Below are 16,855 nucleotides of genomic sequence, written 5' to 3' on the forward strand. Positions count from 1 at the left end.
TACGTTCTGTACTGGTCCTTTCTCACACTTCTGTGGCTGTGACCGACAAGGTAGAGATGAGTTTGGATCTGTAAATTCTGGCAGTTCAGACCATTTTGGAGCTGCGCACTGCCAGTGCGCGTGTTGTGTTGCTCCTTGCCGGGGGCTGACGGGAGCTGTGTGCGCCGCACCTGCGTGAATCATCCCTCCTCTGGGAGGCCACGTTCGGACTGTTCCCAAAAACTGAGAGGGAGGACTTGGGTCAGGCTGCTGCACATCCCAGCAGGGCTCCCTGTGAGCGGGGCAGGGGCAGCCGTGAGCTGCAGCGCGGTGCTCAGCGGAGACGGCAGCCGCGACAGCTCACGGTGCTGCCCAGGACTGGCCCTGCCCTGCGTCAGGCAGCAGGAGAGCATCGGACCCAGCTCTTAGCTATTTAAGCCTCTTCTTGTCCTTTATGTATTTTATATCCTCAAAGCACAACCTGGCATCACTGGAGAGCTTCACTTAGACCTACAGCAAAGACAGTTCGCCCATTGACAGTCTAGGTTGAGTGCAAGAAGGTCTGCGAGTCATGCAAGAAGGTCTGCGAGTTATGCAAGAAAGTCTGCAAGTTATGCAACAAGTCACAAATATAAGGAAACCTGCTGCGCAGCTTTGCTCTTCCATTGTCAGGAATTGGGAACAGAAGCAATTTTCCTTTACACTTTTCCCCACGGGTGCTGGTCGCAATACTCTTCCTTGCCAGGATAATCTGAATAGTGGCTTTTTGATGAGATCCGTCCTGTGCTCGGCATTTGTTCAAAGTCTTTTATTGAGGGCAGTGTGATGGATGGTTCCGCGAGGCACTTGCCGTTGCCGTCTTCCCCTCTTCTAAACTAATGAAAATTCATTCATCACCAGCTATTTCCACAAATACCCTAAACGTGCAGTTAGCAATGAGACAACCCTACCATAGGGGGGATAGCAGCAAAGGACTAATTCCCTCTGCCCCACTCTAGCGAGCATTTTGAAAGGACTTCAATTGTGTCTCGGAACAGCAGCTCTAATACATCCCTACCATCCACTTTCCAACCCTCACCCCTTCCCTGTTTATGTTTCTTGTGCTTCAAAAGGAGAAAATCTGGTGTTACAAAAGCCAGGCTGCAGTTTTATGTTTGTGGCTGTCTCATAATAACAGTTACTGTCAGCAGCGAAGTAACAGCGGCTTCCTTGCCGGAGGAGAAATGCTACTGATTGCAGGTACCTTGAGAGACCTAATTCTTTTGGCAAACGAGGATCTTAATTATTCATAGACAACCCAGACAGAACATTAATAAAGGGAACATGGGGAAAATGGCTCATGTATGAGATCAGAAGGAACAAATAAAAAATCTTGTGACCTTCCCCTCTTTGCACAATGTTCTGATGCAAGGTGGGATTCTCTGCTCTGCATCCAGACCTGAGACAGGGTCATTCTGACCAGCTCAGCAAGAGGAAACGGAGCTTTGCTTTTACAGGACATGCCAATAATAGAGCCTCAGAAAAATAGGATGTATTTAATGCAAACTCCATCTGACAGATGCCAATCCCAGCCTTCCAGGCTGAGCAGGAACGCAAATCCAGGCCAGACCTGGAGCTGACCTGGCAGCAAACCCCCGCACCTCTCCAGCCTTTGATTCCTCCTCCACAGAGCACAGAATTACCCTCCCTGAAGGACTGTTGGACTGAAATTACCAACATCTCCAAGGTGCCTGCAGAGCCAGGAGAAGAAAAGACTAACACAGCCTGGGCTGGTTAGTGCCCTGAGTCCACTGAGTGATTTAAAACAGGAGGTAAAAATCATTCTCTTCTCAGAAAGCTGCTTGAGAGCCCCCTGGTAATATGTGATTTGTTGTTAGGCAGCCTCACATCAAAGTTACTTAACAGATTGTCTTTGATATCTCTATAGTTGGGAGAACACACTGAAGCAAGTTCTTGGTGGAGGGAAAGCAACCAGGCACTTTGTTTTACATCTCCAAAGCATCCAACCTAGGGGAATCTGTAATTAAATAGCACCATTAATGAAAAATAGGTGACCTAACCCTTTTGAGCTCCTGCATCTGGGCTGCAGAGATCAGCTGCTCTGTTACTCAGAGGATCGGTTATTTTTAGTTCTGAAATGGTCTGTTTACACTTGACAGCACAGGCAAACGTACTCTGGGAGCACAACACCCCCCACACATGCACATGCTGGAAGACAATTTCTGTGTGCACCAGAGAAAGCAATTAAGTATGTGTTTTGGAAAATGGCCATGAATACATAATAAAGCCCCCCAAATCCAATGAGGTTCACAGTCCCCTTTCCCAGAGTAATTTATAATTATTATCGTTATTAGATTGTGGTGTGTAAAGGCAGTTTCTGCTCTGAGGGAAAAGAAAAGGAGCTACAGCACTAATCATCTCCGCGCAAGGTCCTGCCTCCTCCGTCAGCCTCTCTCCATCCTACCAAAAAAGCAGCAGCTGGAATAGTGCTGGAAATGAGACATTTGTGGTAAGAGTGAGCGACATTCTGGACACGAGCAGCCGCAGCAACAGGTGACATGCGGGAGCAGCACTGGCTGCACCATTTGCAGCCCCTCAGCTCCCCGGGCTCTGCTGAGCGCAAACCTGGGAAGTGACAATCGAAGGTACCAAATTCAGTTTCCTCCGATGCCACTGTCCCCGTGGCATCATCTCTGTCCCTGTGGTGCACGGGGAAGGGCTCTGCAGGCAGCAGCACTGGCTGTTCCAGAGGTTCTGTCCACTTTGTAGGTCACCGGGACTTGCACAGCCTGCCCCAAATGGGAATTGTCACCCTAGCACTCCTCCCCACCCTGTTGCTGGCTTATTTTTCCCAATCGCTGGTAGACAACAAGCGAGAGTCGATGCTGAATATCGTCTCTGCCTTCTGTTTCCACCCATGCTGGGCTAACAGGGTTTCAAATCGCAGCAGGCAACAGAGAATATTTCACTCTGGCCTTACTGGCTGGAGGTATTAAAGTCCAGACCTTGTTACGGGTAGATGAAAACGGTGTCTGAGCCTGGAGATGGGTGACATGAGTGCCACCTCTCCTGCCGTCTCAACATGGGCTTGGGAATTCAATAACGATACTGGGAAGTATGGAGCAGAGATGAAGGGATGGGGATGAGCTGCTGCAACAGGCAGGTGCTGCGCTCACAGCTGCTCTTTGGAGGCTGGAGCGGAGTCTTCTGCTCCCTGACAACTGCTCTCGTACCAGGGTGACGGGGAGCCAAAGCGAGTCACGCAGGGATGCATTCCCAGGAGACACAGCTGCTGCAGGGAACGAGAGATGGGTATGAATTAAACAGCCAGCAAAGAAGTTTTCTTAGCATGGAGGAAAAAAAAATATCCAGGTATTCCTTCGCTCTGTCCCATTTTTGGAGTCCTGGGAGGAACTGGGGGAGTTATGGTGTCAAGCATGTCATACCCGGAGTGAAAACACGTCTGGGCAGCTGCAGTCGAGCCCTAAATGAGGGTGTGTCATGGATGAGGACTTTAATCAGCAAAAACTGGCAGGAAAGAGCTCTAAGGTACAGCAGGGAAGGTGAAGGTTCAACAAAAACCTGAGCTCCAATGCAGCACTGCTGTTTCAGCAGAGAGAAATCAAAAGCCCAGCCCAAATATCCCAGACTATTTCATTGCAGCTGCCTTTTCTTCACTGTAGAGATCCAGAGCAGCACCCAGAGATGAAGAGGGTGCCAGACCTGAAGGTGACCGCTGTGTTACCAAACCTGTCCTCACTTGCCACATTTCTTTGCTCACCAGAACCCCAGTGGGGAGGATTTATCAAATACTGTGTATCTCACCTAGAGGATCCCAGCCTCTCCCTGCAAAACTTCTGGGAAGTGCTCCTCAGAGATGTTTGTTCCTCTTTAAGAGGGGCAGAGATGGGGGGAAACACTCTAGGAACAGAAAAAATATTTCCTTAAACACACCCGAGGCCTTGGTATGTGCCTACAGACCCATTGGTGTCAAAGCCAGAGAGAATTGCCCTGCGAGGTGGGGGAGCATCTTCCTGCTGAGCCTCTCAGAGCAGCAGGGCCGGGTGATGGTTTCACATCCATGAGGATGAGGATGGGGATGGCTAGCAGGGTGCAGGACTGTCCCTCCTGCACAGCCCCCGTGCCAGCGTGGCGTTCAGCAGCCGTGCACGGTCCCGGTGAGCGAAGCAGCGATGAGAGATGCTGAATTGAGGAGTTTCCATGGCAACGCAGGCAGGGAACCCCAGAGCTGAGGCTGAAAGAGGGGAGGAAGGCACAGGGTGATGGGTGTGCTGGGTCGCAAAAAAGCAGCCACGTTCGGGCCAGTTCTTGCCCAGCACAGACTGGGAAGCATGCGAGCACCTGCTGGGGGGACAGGCAGGCAGAGCCGCACGCAGCAGAACACGGTTTTACAGCAGAGATGCAATCTATGCTGTGACGAAAAGGAAATCGTCTACTCCTAGGGGATCCCAAAGGTTTCTGACAACGCATAGAAACCCCAGAATGGAATATCCTACTCATGGGGCACATACAGAAATGTCACCAGATGTCCTTTGGCCCTGAGCAAGGTGTAAATCCCTAATCTGGGAATTTAAGGCATCTTTCTACATCCCAACTAGCACAGCAACCTCTTTTTCTGCTCTCAAGCCTGATTATCTGAAGCAAGAATATGTAGGTAGCACGACAGAGAGCTCTTATTTCTAGCACGTGTCCTACTCTCACAGAGAAGGCTGCTCAAGAAAGACAAGGGTTGTATTAAAAGGAATTTTGAATAAAGCTTCAAGACAAGAGCCTTGATCAAACCCCACATGTCACACGTGGAAGGAGACGAACTGAGAAACCCCCACCAGGCTGAAGCAAAGAGACTTCAGACAGCGGGTTAGGAAGCATCTGTAAGAGGGAGGGGATGAACTGACATGGCAGCATCAGCATCTTCCCCAGGCGGGCAGGAGCAGCTTGTCCTAGAGACGATGTCTTTTAATCTGCAGCTAACAGCCCTGCTCCACAAATTAGCATGCGTGAGGCCAGAGGAGTGTTTAGTATTCAGAAAGCATCGGACTGATCCAAACCCATTTGCTGCTGCTGCAGCAGCTGCCAGCGGTGACGACGAGCTGAGCTGCCAGGCCAGTGATCAAGTGCTTCTTCCTTCCTGGAGGGCACCCGAGAGGACAAAGCGAGGAGGAGCGTGTTGAGGCATCTCCCGATGGTTCCACACCCATCTCACGAGCGGCAGATGGACCCGCATGTCCCAAGCCCAGGATCCTGTGGCTGGAGGAGTTTCCCTGAGGAAACACCAGCTTTTCTTCGCAAGATCCAACTGTGCACAAAGCACAGACCACACGCTCCCAGGGAAGGAGCTGGGCTTGGCTCACGTGAAGGGACCGTGGGATATAACACCCGTAAACTCCATCGTTGTCTCTCAAAAAAACCCCGATTTTATCTCTAAGCTGCTTGCCCACACAACTACTGCTCCCTGCCCGTGAGATCCCACAACTCCCCCACGTGTTGGAGAAGGTCAAACATCACTTGTTGCAATAAATATTTATTTGGGCACTGGAAATAGAAACTATTTTTGTAAGCCAGAGGACAGAAATAGCACATCTTCGGTCTCAAGTCATAGAAAGCTCTGACCATTAAAAAGGCACCAAGGATCAAACCTGACATCAGAAGAGAGCTGGCCAGACTCCAGCCTGAGCTACTCGGAGATTTTAAGCTCTGTAGGGAAATAAAACCATTTCTTAGGAGAGCTCAGCGCCCTCCAGCCCACCAGGAAGGAAAAATAACAGAGGTGTTTATCAAAATGTCCCTTTTCCCTCACCCCACGTTCCCCAGACTCTCCAAGACTGATTTCAGGTCAGAAGTGTCTGTGTTAAGTGTTAGATCCCAGTATTCCCAAAGCAGCAACGTCAGGACAGTCCGAGCCCAGTGTGTCAGGCCAAAGGATGTTAATTCTCTTCCTTAGCGCTCAGTTTGTTCCGCCGCTCCATCTTCTTCCGCAGTTTCCTCTTCAGCTGCAGCTCCTTTCTCTTCTGCAGTGTCTGCTGGACCTTCTCACGGCATTGCTTGTTTTTCTTCTTTATCTTGGCCAGCTCTGCCTTCCTTTTTGCCTCCAGATCTGGATCCTGCGATGGCAAGGACATGAATGACATGCCTAGGGACACTGCCAGCCCCTTTACCTTTCCTAGACTTTTAAATATCACCCTTTAATATAAAACTTCACCACCCTGAAAGACAGGGAGGAACTATCACTCCTTTTCCACATCAATGGCATTAGACCAGCTACTGATCAAAGTAGTTTATACAGCAGCAACTCTCACCTTCCCTTCGAGGATCAGTTGCTTCCGCTTATTTATTTCTTTCTTCTCATCAAAATCCGTTCCCTCCAGTTCCTGTCAAAGCAAAAATACAGCAGGGCCATCAGTAACCGAGCGCTGAGTCCGACACAGAGAAAAGCCATGTGGCTCCGCAGGGTAAGCAGCGTGCACACATTTGGTAACCTGCAGACCTTCCCCCAAAAGTACCAGCCTCAACGCTCAGTAGTGGAAAAACCGCTGCAAAATATGTGCAATAATCGAGCAAACCTGGGGAAGGTAACTAAAATGACCCTCCCCACACACCCATCCAAGTGCTTCCACTAGAAAAAGGAACAAAAATTCTTATTTCTGTGCTCAAGAGCAAAGCTGCATATCCGGAGCTGCACATTAGACAGCAGTGGATCTCCTGGTTACAGCCAGCACACCTCCCGTCCTCCGCACAACAGGGCTTCACGTTTGCACACGTACGATTTCACACTGCCGCCTGGTGACGTTCACTTGGGTGACGATGTCGAGCACACGCTGCTCCTCCACGGAGAACTCCTGCAGCTTCAGCTCTAAACCGGGCGAGACATTTACAGACCACGGTTGGTTACAAAATCCAGGGGCAAATTCTCAGCTCATAAAAAAAAAAAAAAAAAAGTAGTTCCACCAATAATCAGTGAAATTGCTGCATATGCTACGATCACTCACTTCTTCAACCTACAAAGGATTAAATCCTTCCCTCTGCCTACAATTCCCCATAGCACAAGATGTTGCAGTTATTAGGCCTACTTCCAAAAAAAAAAAAAAAAAAAGGGCGTATGAACCTGTGCAAAGGAACCTGTTCTTTTTGTCCACATCAGCAAGGAAGGAAGGAAGGTGCTGGCTGCTTCAATCAAAAGGTTACAAAGAAAGTTCAACAGAGTTTCTACTTGATATGAAGCAGCAGGAAGACAAACACACACCCGGCACGCTCAGGAGTGGAATCAAAGCTGACAGAGATTCAAGGGCTCCTGCTCTTTCCCAAGCTTTAGCCACACAGGGAAACCATTTTTAGGTTCTGCACCGATGAAATCAGGGCTGCAGGTGCCACAAGCACAAAGGAACACACACAATCTCACATCTTAGCAGCATTAACAGTGCTCTTACTGATTTCCTCCTCAATAGCGTGGACGAGGTGGATGTCGTACTGTGTCACCAGCGTAATGGCCATTCCTTTCCGACCTGAGTGAGGAAAACACGACGATATCAGAAACTTGACAAGCGGAGGGAGATGAAACCTAATCCATGCCATCCCTGAGCCAGCCTGGCACGTTACGCTGACAGGGTGCTCAGAGGGGTCTTTATTTGCTCTGAAAATTGAGTTAACAAGTCAGAGCAAGCCAAAACTGCAAGCCTAAGGCAGGATTCCGAGCCAGTGATCTGAGCAGATCTGGTGCTGACTGAAAAACCTGCGCTGCAGCTGCTATGACATCTCCTCGCACCCATTCCCAGCGCCGGGATCCCAGTTTTGGCCGGCAAACCGCAGGCGGTTTTCCCCGCTCACCCGCACGTGCTGTCCGGCCAACCCGGTGAATGTAGATTTTTGGCAGGCCGGGAGTGTTGTGATTGATGACAACTTGTACTGCAGGAATGTCCAAACCTCTGGAATGCAGGGGAAGAGAAGGGAAGTTGAGAAACAAGGTTTTAATATTTGCAGTTTAAGTTCCTGTCCTCTGCTTTCTCCAAAAGCCCCATATTCTCATGAATAAAGTCTTTATTGGCTTGGGCTGATTCTAGGACAAACTCCTCACGCAACTCTCCAACAGCCACAAAACGCAATGTCACCCGTTCCCTCCTACACCCAGAGAACATGCTGAGCCTCACGGAAATCGTTCTCCTGCTAAAACACACCCACTGCAGCAAAACCAGCCGGGATCAGAGCTACAGCCCACAGGAGTGGGCTCCAAACCACGGCTCAGAGATGTTCTACAAGGGAATGAACAACCCTGGCCTACCCGAGGCGGGGAATTTAAAGCTCTTGCTAAGCCCAGTCTAATCTCCACGGCGGTTCTGCTGCTTAAAAAGCGGCTTAAGACCTTTAGCAACACAGGTTATGCTTTTTCCCTTACCTGGCAGCAACATCGGTGGCAATGAGGATCTTAAAGATGCTGGACTTGAACTTGGCTAAAGCTGCAAAGCGTTGTCGCTGTAAAGAGCAAAGTCTGTGAGGGACGTTGTGACCGGAGGAGCTGGAGGACTCGGCGACAGCTCAGGGATGAGCTGGAGGGATCTAACAGATCCATCCCGCACCCACCTGCTTCATCATGGAATGCAGAGCAACGGAGGGAAACTTGTATCTCCTCAGCATCATGTTCAACACCTGGCAGTCCCTGGAAGAGAAAAAAAAAATCAAAATATCAGAATATAACAAGGAAATGATCAGGACAGAGCTGGGGTTCCTCAAGCAGCTCTCACACCACAATTACCCAACGCAATTAGTTACCAAAGGGCCCTGACAGAGATGGGGAGGGAAATCAGCTCAACCTTCTGGCGTGCGACATTTCTGGGTGACCCCTCAGCCCCACATTGCTGAGAGGAAGAGGTTTTTTCTCTACCAAATTTCAAAATAGACTAAAGAAGCAAATACAAACCAAGCCTAACACCTGATAAAGTGGGAATTTAAGATCTCCACTAGAAATGTAAAGCTGCACATGCATTAAGAGGGATCAGGAGGAACAAGGCCACTCACTTGCAGGTTTTGGTAAAGATAATGATGGACCAGTCTTCGTGCTCGTCCTGGAAGGTCTGGATTAAATGGACGAGGTACGCGTCCTTGATCGCTTCGGGGACAAGCAAGTAGCGCTGGTCCAGCTCATCCACTGTCCGCACCCTGTCGGGAGGGGAAGAAGAGCATCAAGAAACATCAATTTGGGAAGCGAAGATGGAAGAAAAGGGAGATAACAGGGAGGAAACGGGAATCCTGACCCACTTGGCAGCGGGGGGAGACTCACTCGGACGCAGCCTCCCAGAAGAAGGGTCTGTTGGCCGTCAGGCTCTTCAGCTCGTTCAGTGTGTCGGTTAACGTGGCGCTGAACAGCAGCGTCTGTCTGCGCGGCGGAACGGCATCCAGAATCACCTCCAGGTCCCCGGTGAAGTCAGCGCAGCCCTGCTCCAACAGCCGGTCAGCTTCGTCCAAAACCTGCGCGCAGCCGGAAACACTGGGCTCATCTGCGCCTAAAAAGCTAAAACTCTTGAAAGCATATATTTAAAAAAAAAAACTGGAAAACTACCTTACCAAGAACCGGAGCTTTTTAAGGCTGAAGGTGTTGGAACTGCGGAGGTGATCCGCCAGCCTGCCGGGCGTAGCGATGACGACGTGGGGTTTGCGGGAGAGCTCCAGCGCCTGCGCCACCATGTCTGCGCCAAAACCACAGACAAGTTACCAGCAACTGAACACAAACCCCCAAACCGGCTGGTCTGTAAGCCTGGAAAACGTCACTCTCCTTATTCCCCCCAGCCCCAGTAACAGCTCCTCGGTGCGATGGAAGTTCTCCCTGTGCTGGGAAACTCCCCCAGCCCCCCGGGAAGGGCTCCGGTTCCTCCCGCCGCACTCACCCAGGCCGCCCACCACCACGCAGTCCTTCAGCCCGAGCGGCTTCCCCAGGACGCGGAACTGCTCGGCGATCTGGTACGCCAGCTCCCTGCGGGGAGGACGGGGCTGAAACGGGCCCGGCCGCTAACGGCGGGGCCTCCCGGGCCCGGCTGAGCCCGGAGCGGGGCCGCCCGGTACCTGGTGGGGGTCAGCACGAGGCAGAAGATGCCGTAGGGATCCTCGGAGAGCACCTGCAGCACCGGCAGCACGAACGCCGCCGTCTTCCCGCTGCCCGTCTTAGCGCAGCCCAGGCAGTCGCGACCTGCGGGGGGAGCAGAAGGACCGTGAGCGGCCGGTAACGGCGGGACCAGGCCCGGGCCTGGGCTCACTCACCCTGCAGCACGGGCGGGATGCAGGCGGCCTGCACGGGCGTGGGCCGGCTCAGCCCCACCTGCCGCGCCTGCTCCGCCAGCCACGGCGCCAGCCCCAGCGCCCGGAACTCCGCCATAACGATACCGGCCGCTTCCTCCACGTGGCGCTCCCGGTAGCGCGTCGGCGGGCGCACTCGCCTCTCTCATTGGCTGCCTGTTGCTAGCCCCGCCCAGCCGGTCTTTTTTTTTTAGCTTCTTCCGGCGCTTTAGTGACGCTCCCTCCTCTTCGCACACCTATTGGCTGGCGCCGAGGGTTTCCATGGAGACTGCGGCTCCCAGCAGCCCCCGCCGCTCAGCTGCTTCCGGAGACGTGTCTGGGGCGGGGAGATGGCGGCCGGGGCCGGTGCGGGCTCCGCCGGGCAGGGCGGCGATGCCGACGAGCTGTTCGACGTGAAGAACAGTTTCTACATCGGGGCCTACCAGGCCGCCATCAACGAGGCGCAGCGGGTCAAGGTGGGGGCGGCTCGGAGGGGCCCGGGGCCTCTCCCCGGGACCTGCCGGCCCTCGGGAGCCTCAGCGGCTGAAGGGGCGAATCTGGGGCTCCCCGAGCGGCTTTTGTCCCTGCTCGCCTCGTCCCGGGCGGTGTTCGCTGCTATAACGTCCCTGCTCCAACAGGAGGACGCTGGGGAGGGAGGGGGGTGGATCCTGTGACCCTGGGAACCGGGGGGGGTCGTTTTTGGGGGGGGGGTCTCGTGTGTGGGGCCGGGTCGGTGCGGGGTTGGGGGGTTGCTGTGGGGCCGGGTCGTTGGGGGGTTGCTGTGGGGCCGGGTCGGTGCGAGATTGAGTTATGACCATGCAGGTCCCTGAGAGCGGTTCTTGTTTTCTGCCGTCCCTTTAGCCCTCCAACCCAGAGAAGGAGGTGGAGAGGGACGTTTTCTTGTTCCGAGCCTACATCGCCCAGGTGAGGTGAATGTGAGCGTGGGGCTGGAGCTGGGGAGGTTGTGGGTCAGAGTCCAGTGTGATGCAGTTGGGTTACAATTCTTCTTTCAGCGCTGGAACACAATGTATTCCCTGGCAGTCACACAGTCGTGAATGCAGCGTGTTCACGTAGGGTCAGGGTGACTTGCTGAGACCTTTTTGAGAGGTGCTTTTTTACCTTTAAAATGGCATATGGGGAAACTGTACGTGTATGGAGATCTTCTCACTGTCTGGGAGACCTTCTTGCTCTCTGCAACTGCCTGAAAGGAGGTTGGAGCCGGGGGCGTCGAGCTCTGCTCCCAAGGAACAAGCACCAGGACCAGAGGAAACGGCCTCAAGTTGCGCCAGGGGAGGTTGAGGTTGGATCTGGGGAACAATTTCTTCCCCAAAGGGCTGTGGGGCATTGGAACAGGCTGGTGGAGTCACCATCCCTGGAGGGGTTGGACAGACAGAGATGAGGTTCTCAGGACATGGGGCAGTGCCAGGGGTGGGGAACGGCTGGACTCTGTGATCTTGAGGGGCTTTTCCAACCAAAATGTTTCTATGAAATAGTCCTCAGTTATGAAGTCTGGCTGCATGTTTGGAGCACAATAGAAGATGTAAAGTTCCTGGTTGCTGTTGTTGTGAAAAAAGGTTTTAGAAAGTAAGCAACTGTTTTCTGGATTCTTAAAACGGTTAAATTCTAGATTCTTTTACTTTCTCTTCAATAGAGAAAATATGGTGTTGTCCTGGATGAGATTAAAGCCAACGCCAGTCCTGAGCTCCAGGCAGTGAGGATGTTTGCAGAATATCTTTCAAATGAGAGTCAAAGGTACGTCTGACAATAAGTTGGAACTCACGCCCTGTCTAATGGGGAATATTTTTCCTTGTGGAAAGTCCCTTGTGGAAGTGTGGTCTTTATTGTGATTTTTCTGTAGCTTTGCAGTGAATCTCCTGTGGGGTCATGGTCTTTTTTTATTACTTAGTAATGAAACGCTCCCAAATTCTCACTCTTGCTCTTCATAGGGATGCAATCGTTGCCGATTTGGACAAGAAAATGGCAAAAAGTGTCGATATAGCCAATACGACATTCTTGCTGATGGCTGCTTCCATCTATTTCCACGACAAAAATCCTGACGCGGCTCTGCGTGCTCTGCACCAAGGAGAGAGCTTGGAATGGTGAGTGTAATGGGGGTGCTGGCAAAGCCTCTCTTGTGTAAGTAGAGAGCGGCTGAGCTCTGCCTTGTCTCTAAAAAGCCTCAAAACAATTGAGAAGCTGCTCTGAGGTTTGTCTCCCTTCGAAGTAGGAAGTGATTTGCTGCTCGTCCTACAACATGGAATTTATTGCTCCATTGTGAAACTTAAGAACCTGATTTATTGATTTCAGAATTGCTGAAATGAGCATTATTTTAATTCAGTGAGGGAGCACTTGGGAGCAGCGAACAACTTTCCCTGTTCTGCCGCCTGCGTCTCCGGGTTCTGGCAGGAATGTCTCCCACTGAGCTGCAGCTTCCAAGTGAAGTGTAAAGGCTGCAGCTGTGAAAATCCCTTTGCTCTCATTCTTTGCAGCATGGCCATGATGATACAGATTCTGCTGAAGCTCGACAGGCTCGATCTGGCTCGGTGAGTCGTGTCCCTTTGCTTGGGCCTTGATCAGAGAGTTTTCCTCATCCAGCCTCCCCAGGGCACAGCATTTTAACACAGAAGTGCTTGTGTGTAGGTACGGGTGCACTGCAAAATGGTTTTATTCTTTTAAGCTGCAAAAGCTGTGGAGATAATAGAGCTGGATACAGTTAGAGATGGACCTTTAGGTTTAATCTTGCCTGCAGCAGAATGTGGTTTGAATCTCTAGTCCTGAGTTTCTGACTTCCCAAAGGGAAATAAAACAGGGAGATCTTCCACAGGTGCTTTCATTAGAACATTAAAAGGTGTTTGTGCCACGTTACCACCTTGCTGTGGCTGTTGTGCTGCAGTGATGGAGGGGCTGAGAGAGGAAACTACAACCTTTTGTTTCTGTCTTAAAGAAGTGCATAAAATACCTTTTTTGGTTTTTTCCTGTTATGGGACTCCTGGTTTTGCTTCCCCAGCAAGGAACTCAAGAAGATGCAGGAGCAAGATGAGGATGCGACTCTTACTCAGCTGGCGACTGCCTGGGTGAACCTGGCCACGGTGAGTATCTCAGACGGGGATCCCTCACCCACAGCATCTGAGAAACACCACTCCTCATTGCTCTCTTCACATTGTGCTTTCCAAAAAACATCCAGGTTGTTGGGTTTTTGGTTTTTTGGGTTTTCTTTTTCCCCTTCCTTCAAGTACACAGAAAATACCAGTGTCTGGCTGCACAAACTAACTGGCTGTGATTGTTGGCCTTTCATCTGTGCTCCTCAGCCTTCAGCTCACACAGGGAAGGGCTAAACCATACTTAAATAATTCACAAACCATTGTAATATAAAATAGAAAACTGCGGTGTTACTAGCATCCAGACTTTGCAATTAAACTTCAAGGGAAAAAAAAAAAAGTAATTTTCTGCTTAGGGCAGACCGTCTTTAAGTTTATTTGTAAATCAGGCAAAACCAAACAGTTTTGCAGTCCAGTTAATCAGATGGTTGAAAATAAGTGGTCTAATAAAATTCAGTGAAGTCCAAGGTTATGTGCAATCATCTCTTACACTATTAATATTTCTTTTTTCAGGGTTCACTTTGTTTTGTGATGAAATCTCTCAAACGTAGCCCTTGCCTTACAATAGTGTGTGGCTGGATTTTCCCTAAGATCTCTGTTTCCACTAAGCTTCCCACCTCTAATTGATGGAAACCGCTGCATGTAGAACCTTTCTGGAGCTGGAACATTTTGAAAGGCCAGGCGCTCATACCTGGGTTTAATTTCAAAAAAAATCTCATTTCATAATCCTTTATTACATCAAACATCTAAAGTGGTTCTTTTGAAGTTTGTTTTGTTTTCTTAATGGAAACCTGAATCTTTTGATCATTTAAGTGGTTCTTAATATTTAATATTTTTGCATTTCTTTCATCTGCAGTCTGACGGTGATCTCTTGTGGTACAGAAGATCACACATGTGCCAACAGCTGTTAGCGTTGGTTCTTATACATTCTCTACCTGGGCTTTATAACCCTAGAAATGAACTTCGTGCCAAGTCCTCCAGGCCTGGCAAGAACGTACGGGCTGCTTTGCCATCTGTGGTCAACCTGTGGGTGTTTGTCTCCTCCAGGGCGGTGAGAAGTTACAAGATGCCTATTACATCTTCCAAGAGATGGCGGACAAGTGCTCCTCCACCCTCCTCCTGCTCAACGGCCAGGCCGCCTGCTACATGGCCCAGGGCAAGTGGGACGACGCGGAGGGAGTGCTCCAGGAGGCCTTGGACAAGGTGCTTGCTGGTGTTTTCAGGCAGATATTTGCTCTCCTGGGGATATAGAGTAAAACAGCAAGGACTTTTCACTGGTAAACTTGGTGAAAATACCACTGTATTGATATGCATCGCTAAGGATGGTCGCTGTCAGACCTGCTTTGTCTTCTACTTTGCCTTTTCTGGTGAAGTGAGCTCTGAGTTTGGGCAGAACTCGTTCTTGCAGAACCGTGCTGGTTGGGACACTGGCCGGGACAGAGGGAGGTCAGGCAGCTGAGGTGTGTGTTCTTGTTTTCAGGACAGCGGCCACCCTGAGACCCTCATCAACTTGGTTGTCCTGTCGCAGCACTTGGGCAAACCACCAGAGGTGAGGCTGGTTCCGTTGGACTCGTGTCCTCGTCTGTTCCTAGTGGTAACTTTGGGCTTTGCAATTTGATGTGTTCTCATCAGGATTGGCATTGACGAAAGGGAGTAGTTCTGGGGTGGGGAGCTCACATCTTCAAAATTCAATAAAGTGTTTGTGGAAATACAGATGTTATAGCCAATGGTTTATATCTGGGTGGAAAAAGTTTTCTTGAGAGTTCTGAGATCAGTTCTCACTGATTGTTAGCAGCCCCAGTTAAAACCAGTAAGACCTGTGTGTTCCCTGCACTTAACAATCAGACCTTAAATAGTGGGTTCAATAAAACAATCAGGACACTGAGAAAATGGCCTTCACTTGCTGCCAACAAATACATTGGAGTGTGATGTGTTAAACTCCTGGCTTCTCGTCATGTTATCTCAATATTTCTCTCTCTCATCCCATCAGGTCACAAATCGCTACTTGTCACAGTTGAAAGATGCACATAAAAATCATCCGTTCATAAAGGAGTATCAGGCAAAGGTACTAATTATTTTCTCATATAAAACTGAATGTCTTATTTCTTATTCCAGTGTCTGGAGCGGGTGGATTCTTTATCGATAAACGTAACTGCAGTTCTGAGGGGTCAAGTCCATGTTCATTCTGTCACATCACTTGCTGGCAGATTTTCTAGCCCTTGTGAGAGATGTTGGGTGTTAAACAAAGGAACAATGTGCCTGAACCTGGTAACATCTCAAAAGAATAGCTCTGAGATACGGGTTCTTAATCTGAGTTACAAGTTTGTTACTATCATTATGCTTAAATAGTGCAAACATCCTTCTGGAAGAGAGGATTTGGGGATGGGGAAAGGATAAAGATAACAGTGAAAGGAAACTTGAACGAATTGAAAAAATATTGAGAACTGACACAGATGATCTTGCTTCTTATTCTTTTTGCTTTACCGAGCTGTGATATTAGTGTCCTTTTCAGTTAATTCAGATTTTATTAAGTTTTCAGTAAAGTTCAAGGTTTATTCACTTCATTTTTGTTTCTGATTTGCAGGAGAATGACTTTGACCGGCTGGCCATGCAGTACGCACCCAGCGCCTGAGGAGAGCGGAATGAGCCTCGGCCCTGCTCTGTGGAACCTCGGGAACTGGGGCTGATGTTCAAAGCCTCTCTGGTAATGGGGAAAAACACCCTTTGCAAGTCGGTCTGGCTTAACTCGCTGTGGCAGGGTCTTGTGGGCCAGGAAGCCCGTGCTGCACCTGTATATAACAGGTAGCTACTTGATTTTGGTAGCTGAAAAGCCTGCGTTCTGGCTTACCTGCGTCCTGAACTGTTTAAAATACGGTGTGAATCCAGAGTATACAGCACTGTACCTTTAAACATTCCTAATAAAGCCTTTTGTGGATCTGCGTGGCCCTTAATTTCTGGAATTCAAGTAATTCCGCTCTGGGACTGAGCCCTGCCATCTGTACCGAGGGTGTACTTGTGTGAAGGTTAATTTTAAGCGTCTCTGTTCAGTACGTGGATGAATCCTGAGTTATGGATCTTCTTTCAGCCTGACTGAGGCTCCTCCATTAACTCCAGCATCCTCTGGAAGAAGCACACACAGCCGTAGGGGTTACTGCTGGTGAGAGGGAAAGGCTTCCCTGAAATAAAAATAATCCGATTGTAATAAGCTCAGCCTTAATCTTAAATTGGTAAAATGCAGTAGCTCGTGTCCTGGAGCCAGGAAAGCTTTAGGTCTTTGCTTGACAAAGTACATCCTGCCATGTGTGTGGAAGTGCGTTTGTCACCAGTGGCTGCTGAAACTGGTGGTGGTTGAACCCATCGTGTCGTGGAACGTAATAACGTGATCCAACACCACGTGATGACGCTTTTCTGTAGCATTTCAGACCGCAGGATGCGTGGAACGATTGTGCTGTATCTGAGATGGCAAAGAGCAGATGTCCGAATGGAACCCTCAGCTGAGA

The 16,855-nt window shown here is 50.1% G+C and overlaps 2 protein-coding genes across 2 annotated transcripts; one reads left to right on the plus strand and one right to left on the minus strand.

Annotated features, from left to right (window-relative positions):
* Nucleotides 1-5,505: 5,505 nt before the first annotated feature.
* DDX49 (DEAD-box helicase 49) lies at nt 5,506-10,402 on the minus strand. Its single transcript, XM_065652494.1, has 13 exons — nt 10,243-10,402; nt 10,048-10,171; nt 9,873-9,958; nt 9,553-9,674; nt 9,269-9,456; nt 9,007-9,147; nt 8,572-8,647; nt 8,387-8,463; nt 7,822-7,919; nt 7,425-7,499; nt 6,762-6,850; nt 6,297-6,368; nt 5,506-6,101 (listed from the first exon to the last, which is right to left on the minus strand). The coding sequence occupies exons 1-13, from the start codon at nt 10,355-10,357 to the stop codon at nt 5,925-5,927; spliced, it is 1,440 nt and encodes a 479-aa protein (XP_065508566.1). The 5' UTR covers nt 10,358-10,402; the 3' UTR covers nt 5,506-5,924.
* A 191-nt stretch (nt 10,403-10,593) lies between these two features.
* On the plus strand, nt 10,594-16,290 carry COPE (COPI coat complex subunit epsilon). Its single transcript, XM_065652629.1, has 10 exons — nt 10,594-10,733; nt 11,119-11,181; nt 11,909-12,009; nt 12,204-12,356; nt 12,747-12,800; nt 13,265-13,346; nt 14,403-14,558; nt 14,836-14,904; nt 15,346-15,420; nt 15,940-16,290. Exons 1-10 carry the CDS (start codon nt 10,608-10,610, stop codon nt 15,985-15,987), a joined length of 927 nt encoding a protein of 308 aa, XP_065508701.1. The 5' UTR covers nt 10,594-10,607; the 3' UTR covers nt 15,988-16,290.
* Nucleotides 16,291-16,855: the final 565 nt, after the last annotated feature.

The sequence above is a fragment of the Caloenas nicobarica genome, chromosome 27, assembly GCF_036013445.1.
Source record: "Caloenas nicobarica isolate bCalNic1 chromosome 27, bCalNic1.hap1, whole genome shotgun sequence".
In the NCBI taxonomy this organism is placed as follows: domain Eukaryota; kingdom Metazoa; phylum Chordata; class Aves; order Columbiformes; family Columbidae; genus Caloenas; species Caloenas nicobarica.